Source organism: Sinocyclocheilus grahami, unplaced genomic scaffold, assembly GCF_001515645.1.
Source record: "Sinocyclocheilus grahami isolate Dianchi unplaced genomic scaffold, SAMN03320097.WGS_v1.1 scaffold33.1, whole genome shotgun sequence".
NCBI classification, from domain to species: Eukaryota; Metazoa; Chordata; class Actinopteri; order Cypriniformes; family Cyprinidae; genus Sinocyclocheilus; species Sinocyclocheilus grahami.
In genome coordinates, this window is record NW_015505212.1 from 3,040,254 (window position 1) to 3,057,160 (window position 16,907).

A 16,907-nucleotide genomic window follows, 5' to 3' on the forward strand; every position below is an offset into this window, starting at 1 on the left:
TGTTCTGGAACAGTGTTGTAAATACAACTTAACCACTGATTTCTAGTCGTGTCCTCTTTTGGAAGGCCAAACAAAGTAGTTTAGTTTTCACAACGAAACACAGTGTCACACACGGCGGGCTACAGTGAACAGAGGCCCGCGGCCTAGAGTGAGCGGAGGCCGGCTTGAGTGAGCAGCGGCGGACGGGCTTGCGGCAACCACATGTGGCGACCCCGGGCTGGACTCCGCTTCGTCCACGGTGAAAGCCGATCCGGCGATCGACAGCACGAAGTTGATGTATTTCCTCAGCAACCACACTCTTAAAAATAAAGGTGCTTCAAAAGGTTCTTCAAGCGATGCCATAGAAGAACCATTTTTGTTTCCACAAAGAACCATTCAGTCAAAGGTTCTTTAAAGACCCATCTCTTTCTTACCTTTTTGTAACCTGAAGAACCTTCTTTCACCACAAAGAACCTTTTGTCGAACAGAAAGGTACTTCAGATGTTAAAGGTTCTTTATGGAACCATTTAGACAAAAAGGTTCTTCTATGGCATCATGAAGCACCTTTATTTTTAAGAGTGCAGCACGGATCAGCTCTAGGCATGACGAAGCGGATATCGTCCTCTTTTGGAAGACCAAACAAAGTAGTTTCGCATTCACAATGAAACACACAGCGCCTTCATGACATGGCGGTGGCAACAACAATACTACAGCGAAAATAAAATTTACTCAACGGTATTATGCAAATGTTCCCACATCGTGATGTAGACATGTGGGGGCGTGTTAGAATGAGCCGTTTTAGGTAGGCGTGGTTGACTCTTAACTTTTATAAAGAATATCTCTTTGGATTTGAGACTTTAGTCTTTGCAACTTTACAGATCTTCTTTTTGCACCAAGAGCTTGTAACACCCCAAATTGAAATCGCATCATATGACCCCTTAAATAACAATATTGTACGTTACTAATTATAACACTTTAATTTTACAGAGAGTAAAGAACATTTACATTATCAAATAACATTTTCATTCAGTCTAGCCAGAGTTCAGGCACTCTCAAAAACTCCCATTATGATCACTGAAGCGGTTTACTCTGTTAAATGAATATATTACTTACATTCGTACGCACATCTGCACTTTGTTGTTTCTGATGAGAGCATTTGCCAGATAATTCAGTCAGCAAGCAAGTGAACAAAACACAGCGTTTCAGCGATGACTCACCTGAACGCCTCTGATTGGTCACTGCATTCATAAGCTCAACAGAATCGTGTGTGATTGGTTATAATGCAGCACTGTACAAACGCATCTGTCTCTGGCTCAGTGCCAGCCAAAGCGCGAACGCAGATTTGAATTTAGCAGCTGATGCTGTGCCGCGCTGAACGATATAATCACACCGGTGTGATTGTATCAAATATAAAAAGTATAATACGCCTATTTTTTGTCTTTTGGAAGCTGCATTCAAAATCCACTTGGCTCAGAAATCTGAGGGGGCACATGCCCCCGCGATGGACTGAAGCTAAAAATACAGCCTATGATCTGTACCTGCACTTGCAACCCAGATAATTCCACACTATAGTAACTAACTACAGTATGTATAGGTTAGGTTAGACTTAAATTTGAGTCTGTACACAAAGCTATCATGTGACTTTATAAGACTTAGAGCAGTGTTTCCCAACCGGGGTGCCGTCTGTTGAGAGCAGGAGTGCAGTGTAAAAAACAAAAAATTTTAAAAATATTTTTAAATTGCTAAAATGTTCAAAAAAGCATCTATTATATAATATCCATTTCTGATGTCGCCAATAATTAGAGATGCACCGAAATTTCGGCTGCCGAAAATTAGTTCACCGCTCAGGTTTCACTTTCACGTGGTGTGACGCTCTGCATATTATACCGTTTATGCGAATTGGAACAGCAAAGTACACTAAAAAATTGAGCCGACAGGAAACATCGATGTAGTACAGTATTGTTTCTGTCTGCAATAGCCCTACTGTGTTGTAACATGGTGTGGTATATGGGCAACTCCGGTAACCCTGCCCTCTCATTCATTGACCTGCTAACCGCTATGTTATGCTCACGTGTTCTGATAATAATAGCTTTCTAGGTCTAAACATTATTTGGATAACTGGTAAAAAAAAAAGTTAAATATCTTAACCCTACTGTTAGACCTATCTGAAAAACTAAAAAGCAATTTATTTAGTTCGAAGGCATGTCGTTATTTTTTATTTGTGCTATCATTATTCATTTCTTTATTTGTTCTTATTTTATTACTGACTGCTTACTTGTCATTTTTTATTCAATTCAAAGTTTGGAATCAAGCTATCTCGTGCTACTGCACCAAAATTACCCAACTGTAAAATAAAAAAAAACACTGAGTGAGCAAAATTTGTGAGATAGCTAGATATAATGGTAATTAAATAATGTTTACATATGTATAAAAGCCTACATTAAAATCTGTCATATAAATTGATCTCTTCATTAGAAATTAGCCTACTGATTGCCACCATTGATGGACAACATTTTTTAATAATATTAAAAATATCTGTATGACATTATATTCTGCAGTTCTTCCCTGTTGTACCGAATATCTATACTTTTCAAAGTTAGAAATTCAAATATTGTGACAAAATTAATTTTGTAGGGTGCCACAAGTTTGTTCAAATTTCCAAAGGGTGCCGCGACTAAAAAAAGGTTGGGAAACACTGACTTAGAGTATACTACAATGGACCTTTTGCACTTTTTTTGAAGAAAATTTTAAAAAATTCTGACAGAATTCTCCCTTTGGGATGAGAAGTACCTTTAAATTAACCAGCCTAAGAACATTTTTTTCCTTTAAATCTAAGTATATTTGCTTTGTATATTTAAACAGGTTTCGACAGCTGGCCCTCAAGTCAAGGGAAAAGTTCCGATGCTCCTTATAGCCAGTCCATCCCGCCTACCAACAGTCAAACTACATTGCTCTGAAAAAAACGGTTAGGGAAAAGACTTTTTGAAGACAAAATTAAAAAAAATTCTGACAGAATTCTCCCTTTGGGATGAGAAGTACCTTTAAATTAACCAGCCTAAGAACATTTTTTTCCTTTAAATATAAGTATATTTGCTTTGTATATTTAAACAGGTTTCGACAGCTGGCCCTCAAGTCAAGGGAAAAGTTCCGATGCTCCTTATAGCCAGTCCATCCCGCCTACCAACAGTCAAACTACATTGCTCTGAAAAAAACGGTTAGGGAAAAGAAAGAGAAAAGTATAAAAACAGAGCAAAAGAGGAAACGCAGAAGCATATGAAGGTTACTTCACCTCAAAAGCTAATATTTAATCGCAGTATTTATAACCAGCGGAAGACGGTGGGCAAGACCTTCAGTGCCCACTCGCTGTCAGCACCTGATGTATATGTGCATGTGTTTGTGAGCGAGTGTATGTGTTTGGTACAGTTCAATCAAAGTTCTTCACCCCAAAACTGGCCCAGAACAAGGTTCGACCATGAGAGGACTGAAATAGTTTTCTCAACACACCACAACACAACACAACACTTAAAGTCCTAAATCATTAAGCATTTTCATGTAAAAAAAAAAAAAACACTACAAAACAAAAAAAAAAACAGCATCATTAGGACTACAAGCACAACTATGCTCGTGCCCTTTGACCTCTGCCGTGACCCAGCAGGATTCCACCATCAGAGCAGGATGTTTGCTGGCGACTCAGGACAAGAGCAGGTCACAGTGTATAAGTGAAAAGGTTTGAGACACTTACATGCACACACATAAGTGCAGCGGCTTTCTACCCGAGATCATTCCAGTTTTATGCAATTATTTAGATGAAAACAACATAAAATCTGTATTATTACTGTGTGTGTGTGTGTCAACAGTGGCTTCGTTTTGCCCACTTCCCCTCATCACACACTCCAAATAAACATTTGCCTTTTAATGTTTATCCTAGTGTTTCCTCCCACTCTTCATTCCACTTTTTCTGATATTATCCTCCTCAGGACTGAGAATAAGAAAGTGAGAGAAAAAAAAGGAAAAGAGATATTTTTGTTACAGAGGTGACTGATTTTTTCTAAGTGTTTTTAAAGTGTTTTAAATGCTCTCCAAATGATACAGTAAAAAAGCAATTTTGTGAAATATAATTACAATTTAAAATAACTGTTTTCTATTTTAATATGTCGTATGTTATGTTATGTTGAAAAACTGTGATACATTTCTATTTTCTTTAGCATTCTTTGATGAAGAGAAAGTTCAAAAGAATAGCATTTGCATAAAATGTAATTCTTTTGTAACATTATAAATGTCTTTTACTGTCACTTTTGATCAATTTAATGCATTCTTGCTGAATAAAAGATAATAAAAATATAAATTTTACTGACCGCACACATCTGAAATATACTGTATTTGCACAGGTTTGCAGCTTGCATGTGTTTTTTCAACTCCAGCACCTTCCAATGCCCATCTAAATGAGACGGTTCCCAGTTTGATGTAGGATAAGAGTAGGATATGTCCGCTTTAAGAAAACTAATGTTCATGTGCACGTGTGATAATGTGTCTCTATCAGTGTGTACGGAAGGTGTGAAAAGGACTGGTGTGTGTGTGTGTGTTTGGGTCGTATTCCTCTCACATGCTCATAAATCATCAGCTTGCATTTCTCCGCCAGCGTCTGAACAGTAGGGGTGGCGCTTGGGTGAGCCAACACATTAATGATTTTCTCCCAGCAGAGAGAAAAAGAGAGACAGATAGACAGACCTGAAGCCCGACACGTCACACAGAATTGGTAGGAACATAATTTAGAAGCATACATGCATTATTTTTATAGTGCTTTTTTGTCATTTGGTAGCTTGCTTGACAGATGTGGTCACTATGTTCAGGTCAATTTCAAAAATTCTTGTCTTGTTCCACAGGAAAAATAATAGCATACAGGTTTGGAATAACATGAGGTGGAGTAAATAATGCCAGGATTTTCATTTTTAGGTGAAATACTGCTTTAAATATTTAGGTAAGGTTCTGATTCATTCACACTACACTGCCAAACCAATTGGTTACTTCTGCCATTCCGAGTTCGAAGAAGCCGACGGGCTGTTGGCAGGGCACAAAAAAAGTAAAGTCCTAATTTACAACCCACCAAGAGTGCCAGGATTTCAGCGGTTGAGAAGAATTTACAAGGTTATTATTTTCACAACATCATAGTTATCAGGCTTTATCGTTTCCTTCTGTGTGTGTTCTTGCGTACATGAGCCTTACTATTTCAACTCACACTGCGATACACAGATGGATAGACCAACAGATTGATGGATGAATAGATTGAGGGATGGATGGACAGAGAAATGGATAGACAGTCTGTATATCTATCGTACATAAATCTGTCTATCCCTCTGTCTTGTCTATCCCTCAATCTGTCTGTCTATTCATCCCTCAGTTTGTCTTATCCGTTTATATATCCATCCATCCCTCTATCGGTTTATTCATCTGTTTATCCATTAATCTACCCATCCCTCAGTCTGTTCATCCAGATAGGTGTACAAATTGTGGGATGGAGAGACAGACCGACAGAAAGATTGACAGATTGAGGGATGGATAGATGGATTTTTCGAAGGTAGATAGATTGATAGATCTAGAATCTGTCTATCTTTCCATCCGCCTGTCTATCCATCTGTCTATTCATCACTCAAACTGTCTATCCATCTATCTATTCAGACAGAATGCATATGCTTATTGCATATGATTATTCCTTTATGCATATTCATAAATAGACTATGACAACTGCTGTAAACCACATTCTTTCATGAATTGTATGGGGTGTTGCAGAAGTGGACATACAGTAAACCAGTGACCCACACAGGTCAGTAGAACTGACAGAAGCCTTAGTCAAAAGAACATGGCCTCTTATAGAGCTCTAGTTTTCCACAGCAGACAGACGGCGCCAATTTCACACACACACACACACACTCATATAACACTGCGCTAGACTCAGGCCAGTAGGACGCACTGGTGAGTGAAGAATTGTAAACACACAACACCACACATCTCTCTCTCACACACGTATACATAAGTATTAGACACGAGCCAATGGGCCATACTGGTGACAGACGAACCGTAAACAAGAAACATGCACACATTCACACACACACACACACACACACACAGATTCCCAAACACACACTATTGATGAGTGAGGGTGATGAAGGAAGGTGAGAGGTTCATTTAGGGTGAGATTAAACGTGTGAAAGCTTGCCTGTTTGTAATCAGTATGTCTGACTGTGAGACCAAGGCAGATGAGGAAGACTGTACGCGGGCTTAAAGGTGCAGTGTGTCATTTCTGCACCACTAACAGCATCAAACAAAACTGCAAACGATGGACAGAAGCTGTTGTTTCTATCCTATTTGTAAACTCAATTTCAAATTATTATATAATTCAACCATTTCTATTATGCAATTTAAATAATCATTTTTATCATTTTATATGGTTTTTAAATAATATAAATGATAAACAAATTACACAATTATTATTAATAATAATAATAATAATATGAATAATAATAATAACTTTTTTCTACGATATCCCAAAATTTGCCTAACTATAATAGGTGGAAACCTGGATACTGTCTGCATATTTTCTTCATCTGATAAACTCTAATCTGATTGGCTGACTTTACACCTTTACTGTTTACAGTCTTTTGTGATTGTGCACAAGTACCTCAACTGTTTATTATTGATTGATTATTGTCTTATGTAAATTATTTAAAGATTTGTGTGTCAAATAGCTTAAATTTAAATAGTACTAAAAATAATAAAATAAAATAAAAAATAAAATGAAATCCTAAGTAAAAAGTACTAAAAAAGGCAAGAATTTCAATGATAATCACTGGCTCTTTTTTATTTTATTTTATATTTAATCTTTTTTTTTTTTTAACTTTCTTGTATTCCTCATGAAATTAGTAAATTAAAAAGATACCTAGTCTTTCCAGTGGGCAGTTTCTGATTCCTCTTCTGTTTACAGTGGATATATAGAGTAGTGTGCGTGTGTAGCGTGAAGAGCCATCCAAGACTGCCACAGCACATCAGTTAGCTATCCACAAAACAACCCTTTAGCTTGTTTACAGACAAGTACACAAATACACCACGCACTCACATAAAAACACACACACATATACACACACTACTACAGTATTTACCAAAGTTTTGCATTTGAAGTAAAAATACTACATGCAGGAGCAGATATTCACCAAAAGAGTTATGGGCTTCCCAAAAAGCAAATACGGAGCATTTCCGTTTCTGTGTCCAACTTTTTATAATCTATATTTTTTCTGTCCAGCTCTTGACTGGCTCTACCATTGTCCTCCCTCTCCAATATTCTCTCTCTCACACACACACATACATATATATATATACACATATATAACTCTGAACAAAACCTTAAAAAGTAGGAGGGGATGAAAAAGAGGGGGTTGTACACTCCTCTCCACATTCCACACATGATTGCGAGAGACATCAAAGATGCGATTACGAAGCAACCCACTCTCATTCATGACTATGTGTGTGAATCGTTCAGATTTGCTTAGTGTGTGGGAATGCATCCGCCTCAACGTGGAGAAGCATCATTAGTTAAATCTGACAGGCGGAATGAGAAAGCACAAGAGGGTCGCATGATCTGTCATGAAGTCACACGTCACAATTGACTTTACCAAGCTTTTGAACCGAATGCACCATGCACACACAAAGATATGCTTGCTGGCCGCCTGCGCGTTCATGCATTCAACTTCGACCTCTGAACTTCAGCTCTGTCCAGGGTTCAAGACAAGTACAGAAGTGAGATGCTGCTGAACTCTGATGTTTAGCGTGGAATTAGATTTGTGCCACAAGTATTGGACATCACATTTCATAAAGATGTCTCAAACAGTCCAAAAATTATATTTATTATAATAACAATGAAAAAATGTAAATACACTTCTTAAAATGCATGATGATATATCTACAATACACCTTGAAAAAGTTTCTATAATATTATGGAGTTCTATAATTGTAAGCATTCTTACCTTGATTTGCATATTATAAACCATGTTAAAAAAATGTTTTATAATAACTTAATTTGAATTCTTTTTAATTAATAATGTTTTAAATAATTCAAATTATTTTAAAATAATTTTAATACAATTTTAAATTATTTAATAATGAGAGACCAACCTCACAAGTAACTTTCTTTTTGTTGTTGTTGTTGCTTTTCCCATTCTCTAAAAATTTATTTTGACACATAATATAATATAATAAACATAATATAACTTAGTCAGAAACTAAACTCATATATAAAGTTAAGTATTTTTTTAAGTTTCTTTATTCCCTAACAAATTATATTTTGTTCAGTACTTGAAGTTACATTCAATAATTATGACACAAATTTAAAATCACATACAGTATAACTGAGCGGGATTTTAGACCAATGAGATTTCACTGCGGAAGAGACTCACCATCCGATCGGTGGATACAGGTGTGCTGGTTGTCACTCAGAAAGAACCCATCTTTGCACTGGCACTCGTAACTGCCCATGGTGTTCACACAGATCTGCTGACAGCCGCCGTTGTTGTCCAGACATTCATCCGCATCTAGAGAGACGCAAACAAACATGGTCATTACAAAACACACAAACACAGCCATTCAAGCACAAGGATCTGGGCAAAACCATCAAGCTTTGTCTCTCTGCGTAACTAAAGCCGGCTCAGCTCAGGTATTTGCAACAGTGTTTGTTTACTCGGAGTTGATTTTCCTTGATTACTCAGACAATCTGAGGCTACTGAAGAATGTTGATTAAATAAGTAGTTTGGTGTTCCAGTTTTCAAACACATCTACCAGACAAATAAACCAGTAAACAGACGTCTGGATAATTACTAAAATAAGAAAATTAAAACGATATCCATCATCCAAACCTTCAGTAATATTGGCTTGTTAAATAATAAGTAATAACTTGTTAAAAACTTTTTAAAGCTGTTTGGATGAGTATCTTCTAAATAAACCTATTGTCCAAGCTGTATGTGTATTTGCACATTGCTGTGTCTTTGACAGCTTTAAAAATGGCATTGTGGGTATGTTGGTTTGAGTAACAGCATGACACTGGAGACCAGTAACACACATGAGTGACTTTTATGCAGCCTTAACACAGCAACCTGCCTATGTGGAGTCGGCTGCCCATAACTCTCTCTCTCAGGGGTGCTATTATGTCTCAGAGTAACACCACTGCCACTCTTCTGTCACTCGTCACTATTGTGGCATGTCTTTCTCAAAGGCCGTTTGTGCCTGAAACTTTATTTTTTTATCATTTTATTTGAAAAGGTAACTGTCGAATGTTCAATATAACATATTTCCCCACATCAGACTAGAGGTTACAGGTCTGTATTCGCCATTTATACTTGAAAACCACTAAAGGGTATCACGTTTGGAATTCACTTAGCCGTAATTTGAATAGACAAGATGCACATTCTGGTCATATAACTCCATATAACTTTAGTATTTTGTTAAACAATACAAAAAGCAAAGCAAAACAAAAATAATTAAAAAAAACTGCACCAAACAAAAAAGCCCCAAACAAAAGCAAACAAAACCAAACAACCCCCCCCCCCCCAAAAAAAAAAAAAAAACAAAAAAAAAATAAAAAAAAAAAAAAAAAAAAAAAAAAGAAGTAATATTAATAAATACTACAATAGTATACAAGTGTGTCTGTAGTGTACGCCAAGTGTGCTCGCATGTGGAAGTAATAACTATGAAAAAAACTAAAACTAAAAACAAAAACAGACCAAATTAAATCAAACCATAAAAGCAAACAAAAAAAACAAAAACAGTCCAAATGAAACAAAAACAAAAAAACAAATCAAGTAAAAAAACAAAACAAACAAATAAAAAATGAAATCAAACAAAACAAAAACAAGGCAAAAGAAACCCAAAACAAATACCAAGCAAAACCAAATGAAACCAAACAAAAACAAAAACTTAAAAACCAAATGAAATCATAAAATAAAAGAAAAAAAATTTATAGACATGATTTGAATAGACAACATAAGTAAATTCTCATAAAATTAAAATTATTTGTAAATATCGCAACACAACATTATTTGTACCAAAAATACGTAAATAAAACTACTTATAACTATGATTTTTTTTTTTTTTACTATTTAGCTTCCATGTGGTCAAACAGACTTTAATAATGCCAATTTCATAAAAGATGCATGCCCTAAATCATACTTTAAGAGGGGAAATGACACAGCACAAGAAGACTGAACAAGAAACTGAAGAACAAAGACAATTTCTGCATATTCTTATAAAATGCATTGTAGGAAAAAAAAAACTACAATATAGTAATAGCTTCAGTGAAATTTACATTTAATAAATGTTAAAAAATAAAAAAATAAATAAAAATAGAGAGAATAATTGTGTGACATTTATGAATAGATACATGGCAAATACTTTTTTTAATATATATATAATTAACAAAGTTGAAGTTCACATACAAACCCAATTCCAAAAAAGTTGGGACACTGTACAAATTGTGAGTAAAAAAGGAATGGAATAATTTACAAATCTCATAAACTTATATTTTATTCACAATAGAATATAGAAAACATATCAAATGTTGAAAGTGAGACATTTTGAAATTCATTCCAAATTTCATGGATTTCATGAGAGCTACACATTCCAAAAAAGTTGGGACAGGTAGTTTTTCCTCTGGCATATGATTCTCTACAGAATTACTTCAATACAGCCCAAATTAAGCTTATATTCAACTAAAATGACTATAACTAGATAATCAATTTAGCTTTACTTCCCTACATCTTGTGTCTGTGTGTGTGTGTACACATGGATGTGTGTATGAGTATGTGCTGTCAGCCTGTGTATGTATCTTTCCATCCATCTTGTATTCCGGTTCTATTGTTTATAAGCTCCTTATAAAACTCGCACTGAATGTTATACACTGGAAGGCTGAATGAGCATCAAAGCTTCTGTAAATGAGGTGTGGAAACAACATGCCAGTTTCCTCCACTGTCATAAGCAGTGGTGTATAAAGTACCTGAAAGCCATACTCAAGTAAAAGTACAGATATCTTACCAGAAAATGACTTTGGTAGAAGTTGAAGTCACCGTTTAGAATATTACTTGAGTAAAAGTTTTAAAGTATGTGATATTTGGGAAATGTATCGGAGTAAAAGTATACATTTTAACTAGTAAATGTAGTGGAGTAAAAGTAAAAGTTGGCTGAAATATAAAAACTCAAGTAAAGTACAGATACTCCCAAAAAATACTTAAGTACCGTAATGAAGTATTATTACTTCGTTACATTACACCATTGGTCATAAGTGAATTATCAGCGCTGCATTCACAGACATGCTCAAATTCACTGTTACGTAGATAGAGACTGCAGTGACTGTTTCCACACCGTGTCACATTGACATAACTTTTGATAACGGCAGTGTATGACAGCTACTGTGGACCAGTGTTAATTTCGTCAACGAAAACGACGACGAAAAATATTCGTTAACGAACATTTTTTCTGTGACTAAGACGAGACGTTGACGAGCTAAAACTAATATCTGATGACGAAATTATGAAGAAATGTATGCCGTGTCTTCGTTAACTAGACGAGACAGAACTATATGTTATTTGAGGACTACAGGACATTTAAAATACATCCTATAGAATAGGCTAATTGTCCTCTTTCAAAATGTGCGTCCCTGTCATTAGATTGTAATCGGATAAGGGGCGTTTGCATATCTCAGTATGGCACCCGCAGTGGACAGATAGGCTAATAAAACACGAACTAGCGATCTGAAACAATGGCCTTAGCACCCGAAGGGGTAGGGATAAGGTGACCAGACGTCCCATTTTTCCCGGGAGTCACAATTCGTTGTCGATTAACTTAAAGTTAGTGAAGTAAAGATAGTGAAGTAGATAGGCGTAATTGCGCTGATAGCAGTGCTCTCTCTCGCGCACGCTCCACTTCTTCAGTTCTCATATACAGCGCGCTATCAGTTCTCAGAGCTCAAATACACACACAGCGGTCCAAATGTCTATCGTGTAGAGCATGGATCCTCAAATCTGGCCCACGAGATCCACTTTCCTGCAGAGTTTAGCTCTAACCCTAATCAAACCCACCTGAGCATGCTAATCAATGTCTTCAGGATCATTAGAAAATCACAGGTAGGTGAGTTTGATCAGGGTTGGAAGCTAAACTCTGCAGCGCATTGGCCCTCCAGGGCAAGATTTGAGGAACCCTGGTGTAGAGTACCTCACATAAATACAGTCAGTTATGGATTAAGTGAACGTAAACAGGTGGGTGAAAACTGAATGTGTGTCATACATGCATGCATTCCGTCTTAAAGGGACAGCATTCCTAATTAAGTACCTATCCGTGTCATTAATGTTAACCAACAAAAGATATATGTTAAGTAAACCTACAGAATCTGAAAAACTAGTTTAATTTGTATCTCTTTCGTATTTGTCTTATTCTGCTTCTTTTTTTTAAATTATATATTATATATTTTATATATGAACAACTATAATTTTTATAAGTTGCTCCCTTTTCACTACTGTTAAAGGGATAGTTCACCCAAAAATGAAAATTGTCATCATTTATTCAAGTTTTTCCAAATTCAATCCTTGATTCAAATTTCTCATAAGCTTAACTGATTTGGTCTAAAGAGCGAAGAATCAATGACTATTTTTGTTTGAAGACTACATATAAAATAGCTACCAAAATAAATTTTGGTAACTGCAGTTTGACTAAAAGTAATGACTAAAAGTTGACAAAAATGCAATGACTTTTCGTCGACTAAAACTAGACAAACTATGAAAGACTCAAATGACTAAAATGTGACCAAGACTATTAAGCATTTTCATCTAAAGATAAAGACCAAGACTAAATCAAAAATGCCTGTCAAAATTAACACTGCTGTGGACATGTGTTTTTGTTTACAGCCCTGTCTGTTTGGAGTGCGTTGAGAGGCAGCAAGTATTACAAGCTCTTTATTTGTGTGCGTAAAGACCTTTATAGCCGTTAGCGCCTGTGCACGGTGGCACAAAAGCATGCTCTTCGGCCCACTGACTTCACTATCTCCCGTGTAGCTTACAAGCTAAGACTACTGGGCTAAATGAGACACTGTCTAATGAACTTGGGCTTTTGTGTCCTGAGTGGATCTCATTGGTTTGTATAATTTATTTGAGCTAACATCATAGCTAAAGTCTGGACATGCTATTCATTCTCTATTTTTTCTTTTAATAAATTACATGCATCAGTTGTATGAACGCAGGACATACATAAACACACATACACGTAATCTCATCCACAACATGCAGACACAACCAGAGTTTAATTTGGTCACAGTGGTTTATTATGTGGCTCCTGGCTTTACCTGGCGACATAACTCTTATTATAGCATCTGCGGGGCGTCTCGTTAGCACAGCCAAGACAGCAAGGCCTTTACTGTCCTATTAACAACTGTAACCATCGAGAGAGGGGGTCTTTATGCCCTCGTCCACAGAAGCATCCCTGTCTGCACCAGGAACCGAAAGCTTTTTGTACTATGCGGTAGGGTTTAAAAGTCTGTGATTACTTGTGAAAATGCTTCTATGTTACATTGATTTAATATAAAAGTTTGAAAAGAATCTCAAAGACATAGATTGAAATATGTGTCATCAAATTCTTCTATTTATGGAATTCAAAGTATATAACGCACAGTAATTTTATAATATTACAACCTACACTGCCATTCAAAAGTTTAGGGTCAGTGAGATTTTTTATTTCACCAATGCTGCATTTATTTGATCAAAAGTACAGTAAAAACAGTAATATTGTGAAATATTTTATGATATATGTTTTCTATTTTAATATATTTAAACATTTAATTTAACCACTACTCCAGCCTTATACTTAAGAAAACATTCTAAAATGCTGATTTGATGATCAAGACAAATGTATTATTATCATCAATGTTGAAAACAGCTGTGCTGCTTAATATTTTTGTCGAAATCCTTTTCATTTTCAGGATTTTTGAGGAACAGAAAGTTCAAAAGAACTGCATTTACTTGAAACAGAACTCTTTTGCAACATTATAAATGTCTTTACTATCTATTTTTAGTCAATTTAATGCATATTTCAGGAGAAATATATGAGAAAAAGCTGATACACAAATAATAATAATAAAAAAAGATAAAAATGATAAACGAAACATAACAAAAAGCTCCAGGTCTCCTAAGTTATAAAAGGCCCAACACTTGAGCAATAAAATTTTCCTCTGGGAAAGTGTTGCCATGTAACACCCTAAATACACAAGCTTTTCTTAATTACATTTTATCTCCAAGCACATTATAAATCATTTGCGATCTTTATTTACAAGCTTTTAAAGAATTAATGAAACTTCTTTCTTCCAAAAGAAATGGCATGATGCTATTTTGTAGATTGTCACCTCTTCTTTCCACTTTCCTTTTACTACTCTTCTTTCCTCCCTGAAATGCATTTCTTCTCCTGAGAATACGAGGCCTCCCAGATCACAAGCTTTTATCTCTTTAATGCCACATGTAACAATCCAGTCATGGTGGCTTGCTTCTTATTTGTCAGTTCACGGACGAGAGTAACATTTGACAGGAGGGTTTGGAGAAGACATGCTGGCTGCCTCTGTCTCGAGTGACTTTATAGCTGCAAGCATGTTGTGCGCCGTGTTTAATGTGGAAATGGAAACAGATATCATCAGTTTGACAGCACTCTCTTGCTTTAAAAGGAGGGGGAAAAATAACATTTCAGCTGTCATCTCTCAATTAAGGCCCTCTCTGCCAAAATGTAAACAAGAGCCCTGGCATCCCGGTCTGCGAGTTTAAACTAGAATGCTTTTGTTTTGTTTGATTGCTCTTGTGTAAACTTTAATTTGGAAGAGATCTAAGATGACATGATACAACAGGGAGAAAAAGAAAGGGAGAGAGAGAGAGATGACGACGGAGGAGGACACTGAGAGAGAAATTCAGGGCAGAATAAAGAGAAGGCACAAGAATCAAAGAGTAAGAGGAGAGGACTAAACAGAACAGAAGTGAGTTGAAGAGAAATAAACTGAATGGAACAGAACAGAACAACAGAAGTTCAGCAGCAACCAGTACTACACAAAACAGGACAGAAAAGATAAGAACAAAAAAAAGTGAAGTAAGGTGAATAGAACAAAGCTACAGAGGAAAATAAAGCCCCTTTCACACAGAGATTCTGGAGAATACACTGATAATGTGTCCCTGGACCATTTGATTTTGGTTCATTCACACTGCTAGTGATATTCTGGAATCTGTGCGTGAATTCACACACGCACATCCGCGTGCATTCACATCCCGCAAAGATCCCATAAAGACACATTACATCAGGATGTGACATGTAATGTTCGATCACTAGCGCATCGCGAACGTTCTCAGCTTCAGCGCTGATAGTGAGGAGGAAATGTTACTAGGTCCCCATCCCAGGATCAATCCCGAGACGTGTTTGTGTTCAAACAGAAGGCACTCTGGCAATTTTCTGGGATCAACGCTCTGTGTGAAAGAGGCTAAAGGGAAGTGAACAGAACTAAAGAGAGCAGAAGTGAACTGAAATGAAGAGGAAAAACAAAAAGGACAAAAGTGAATTGACAAGTGAACAGAACTGAAAAGAACCAGACAGGGGTGAAGTGAAGTGAAGTGAAAATAACTCAACAGATGTAAACAGAAGTGAATAGAAACTGAAGAGAAATGAAGCAATGTGAAGTAAACAGAAGTGAAACGAAGCAAACAGAACAAAACTGATGTGAAAATAGAACAGAACAAAAGTGAACAGAACAGAAGTGAAGCAAAGTAAAGTGAACAAAACGAAGTGGAATGACCTCAAAAGAAGTGACCAGAAGAAAAGAGAATTGAAATGAAGAAGTGAAGAACAGAAACAAAGTGAAGTGATACAAACAGAACAGAATAAATCAGAAGTGAAATTCAATGAAGTCAACAGAAGTGTATGAAAGTGAAGTGATGCGAACAGAACAAAACAGAAGTGAAATGAACTGAACAGAAGAGAAGAAGTGACGAACAGGAGCAAAGCAACACAAACAGAACAGAGCAAAATCATGTGAAGTGAACAGAAACAGTGACAGACAGAACAAAATAGAAGTGAAGAGAAACTAACTCAACAGAAGCTAACAGAACAGAAGAGAAGCAAAGTCAAGCAAACAGAATAGAACAAAATAGAAGTGAAGAGAAATTAACTCAACAGAAGCTAACAGAACAGAAGAGAAGCAAAGTCAAGCAAACAGAATAGAACAAAATAGAAGTGAAGAGAAATTAACTCAACAGAAGCTAACAGAACAGAAGAGAAGCAAAGTCAAGCAAACAGAATAGAACAAAATAGAAGTGAAATTAACTCGAGAAGAGAAGAGAAGAGAAGAGAAGAGAAGAGAAGAGAAGAGAAGAGAAGAGAAGAGAAGAGAAGAGAAGAGAAGAGAAGAGAAGAGAAGAGAAGAGAAGAGAAGAATTGCCCTGAAGTAAACAACAGAATGGTACTGAAAATTATCTTGTTAAAGTGACCTCAGTTACAACATCACCCCTGTTGCAACTGTAACTACATGAGTTTTCTTCTCCCATTCTGATGTTGGAGCGAGAAGGGAAAAGAAGCCAAAAGATAAATAAACAGCAGCGGCAGCGCAGGCATTCATAAAAAAAAGAGCCAAATGATCAACACATTGAGTCCAGCTGTCTACGCGGAGAGAAAAAACAAATAAGAATGGAAATGAAAAGGAGAGAGGAGCTGCAGTAAATTGCTCTTTAATCAGCTCCCCATTAGCCAATTAAATAAATTAAAGCTTTAACTTGTTAACAGGTGGAGATCTGAAATGACTTCCTACACAAGATCAGCCAGGCAAACAAGCCACAGCACTGATTTCCGTACTGTTTCAAAGAGCTCGCGGTTTGGTTAGCACT

At 36.3% G+C, this 16,907-nt stretch overlaps 1 protein-coding gene across 7 annotated transcripts in view; it reads right to left on the reverse strand.

The window, feature by feature from the left end:
• The window catches only part of LOC107580481 (signal peptide, CUB and EGF-like domain-containing protein 1), an 82,344-nt gene that overhangs the window by 51,096 nt on the left and 14,341 nt on the right, over positions 1-16,907 (reverse strand). For all 7 annotated transcript variants that reach the window (XM_016266181.1, XM_016266213.1, XM_016266208.1 and 4 more), the window contains exon 5: positions 8,424-8,558. In XM_016266181.1, coding sequence (XP_016121667.1) covers positions 8,424-8,558 — 135 coding nt within the window. The remainder of the gene's footprint in view (positions 1-8,423; positions 8,559-16,907) is intronic.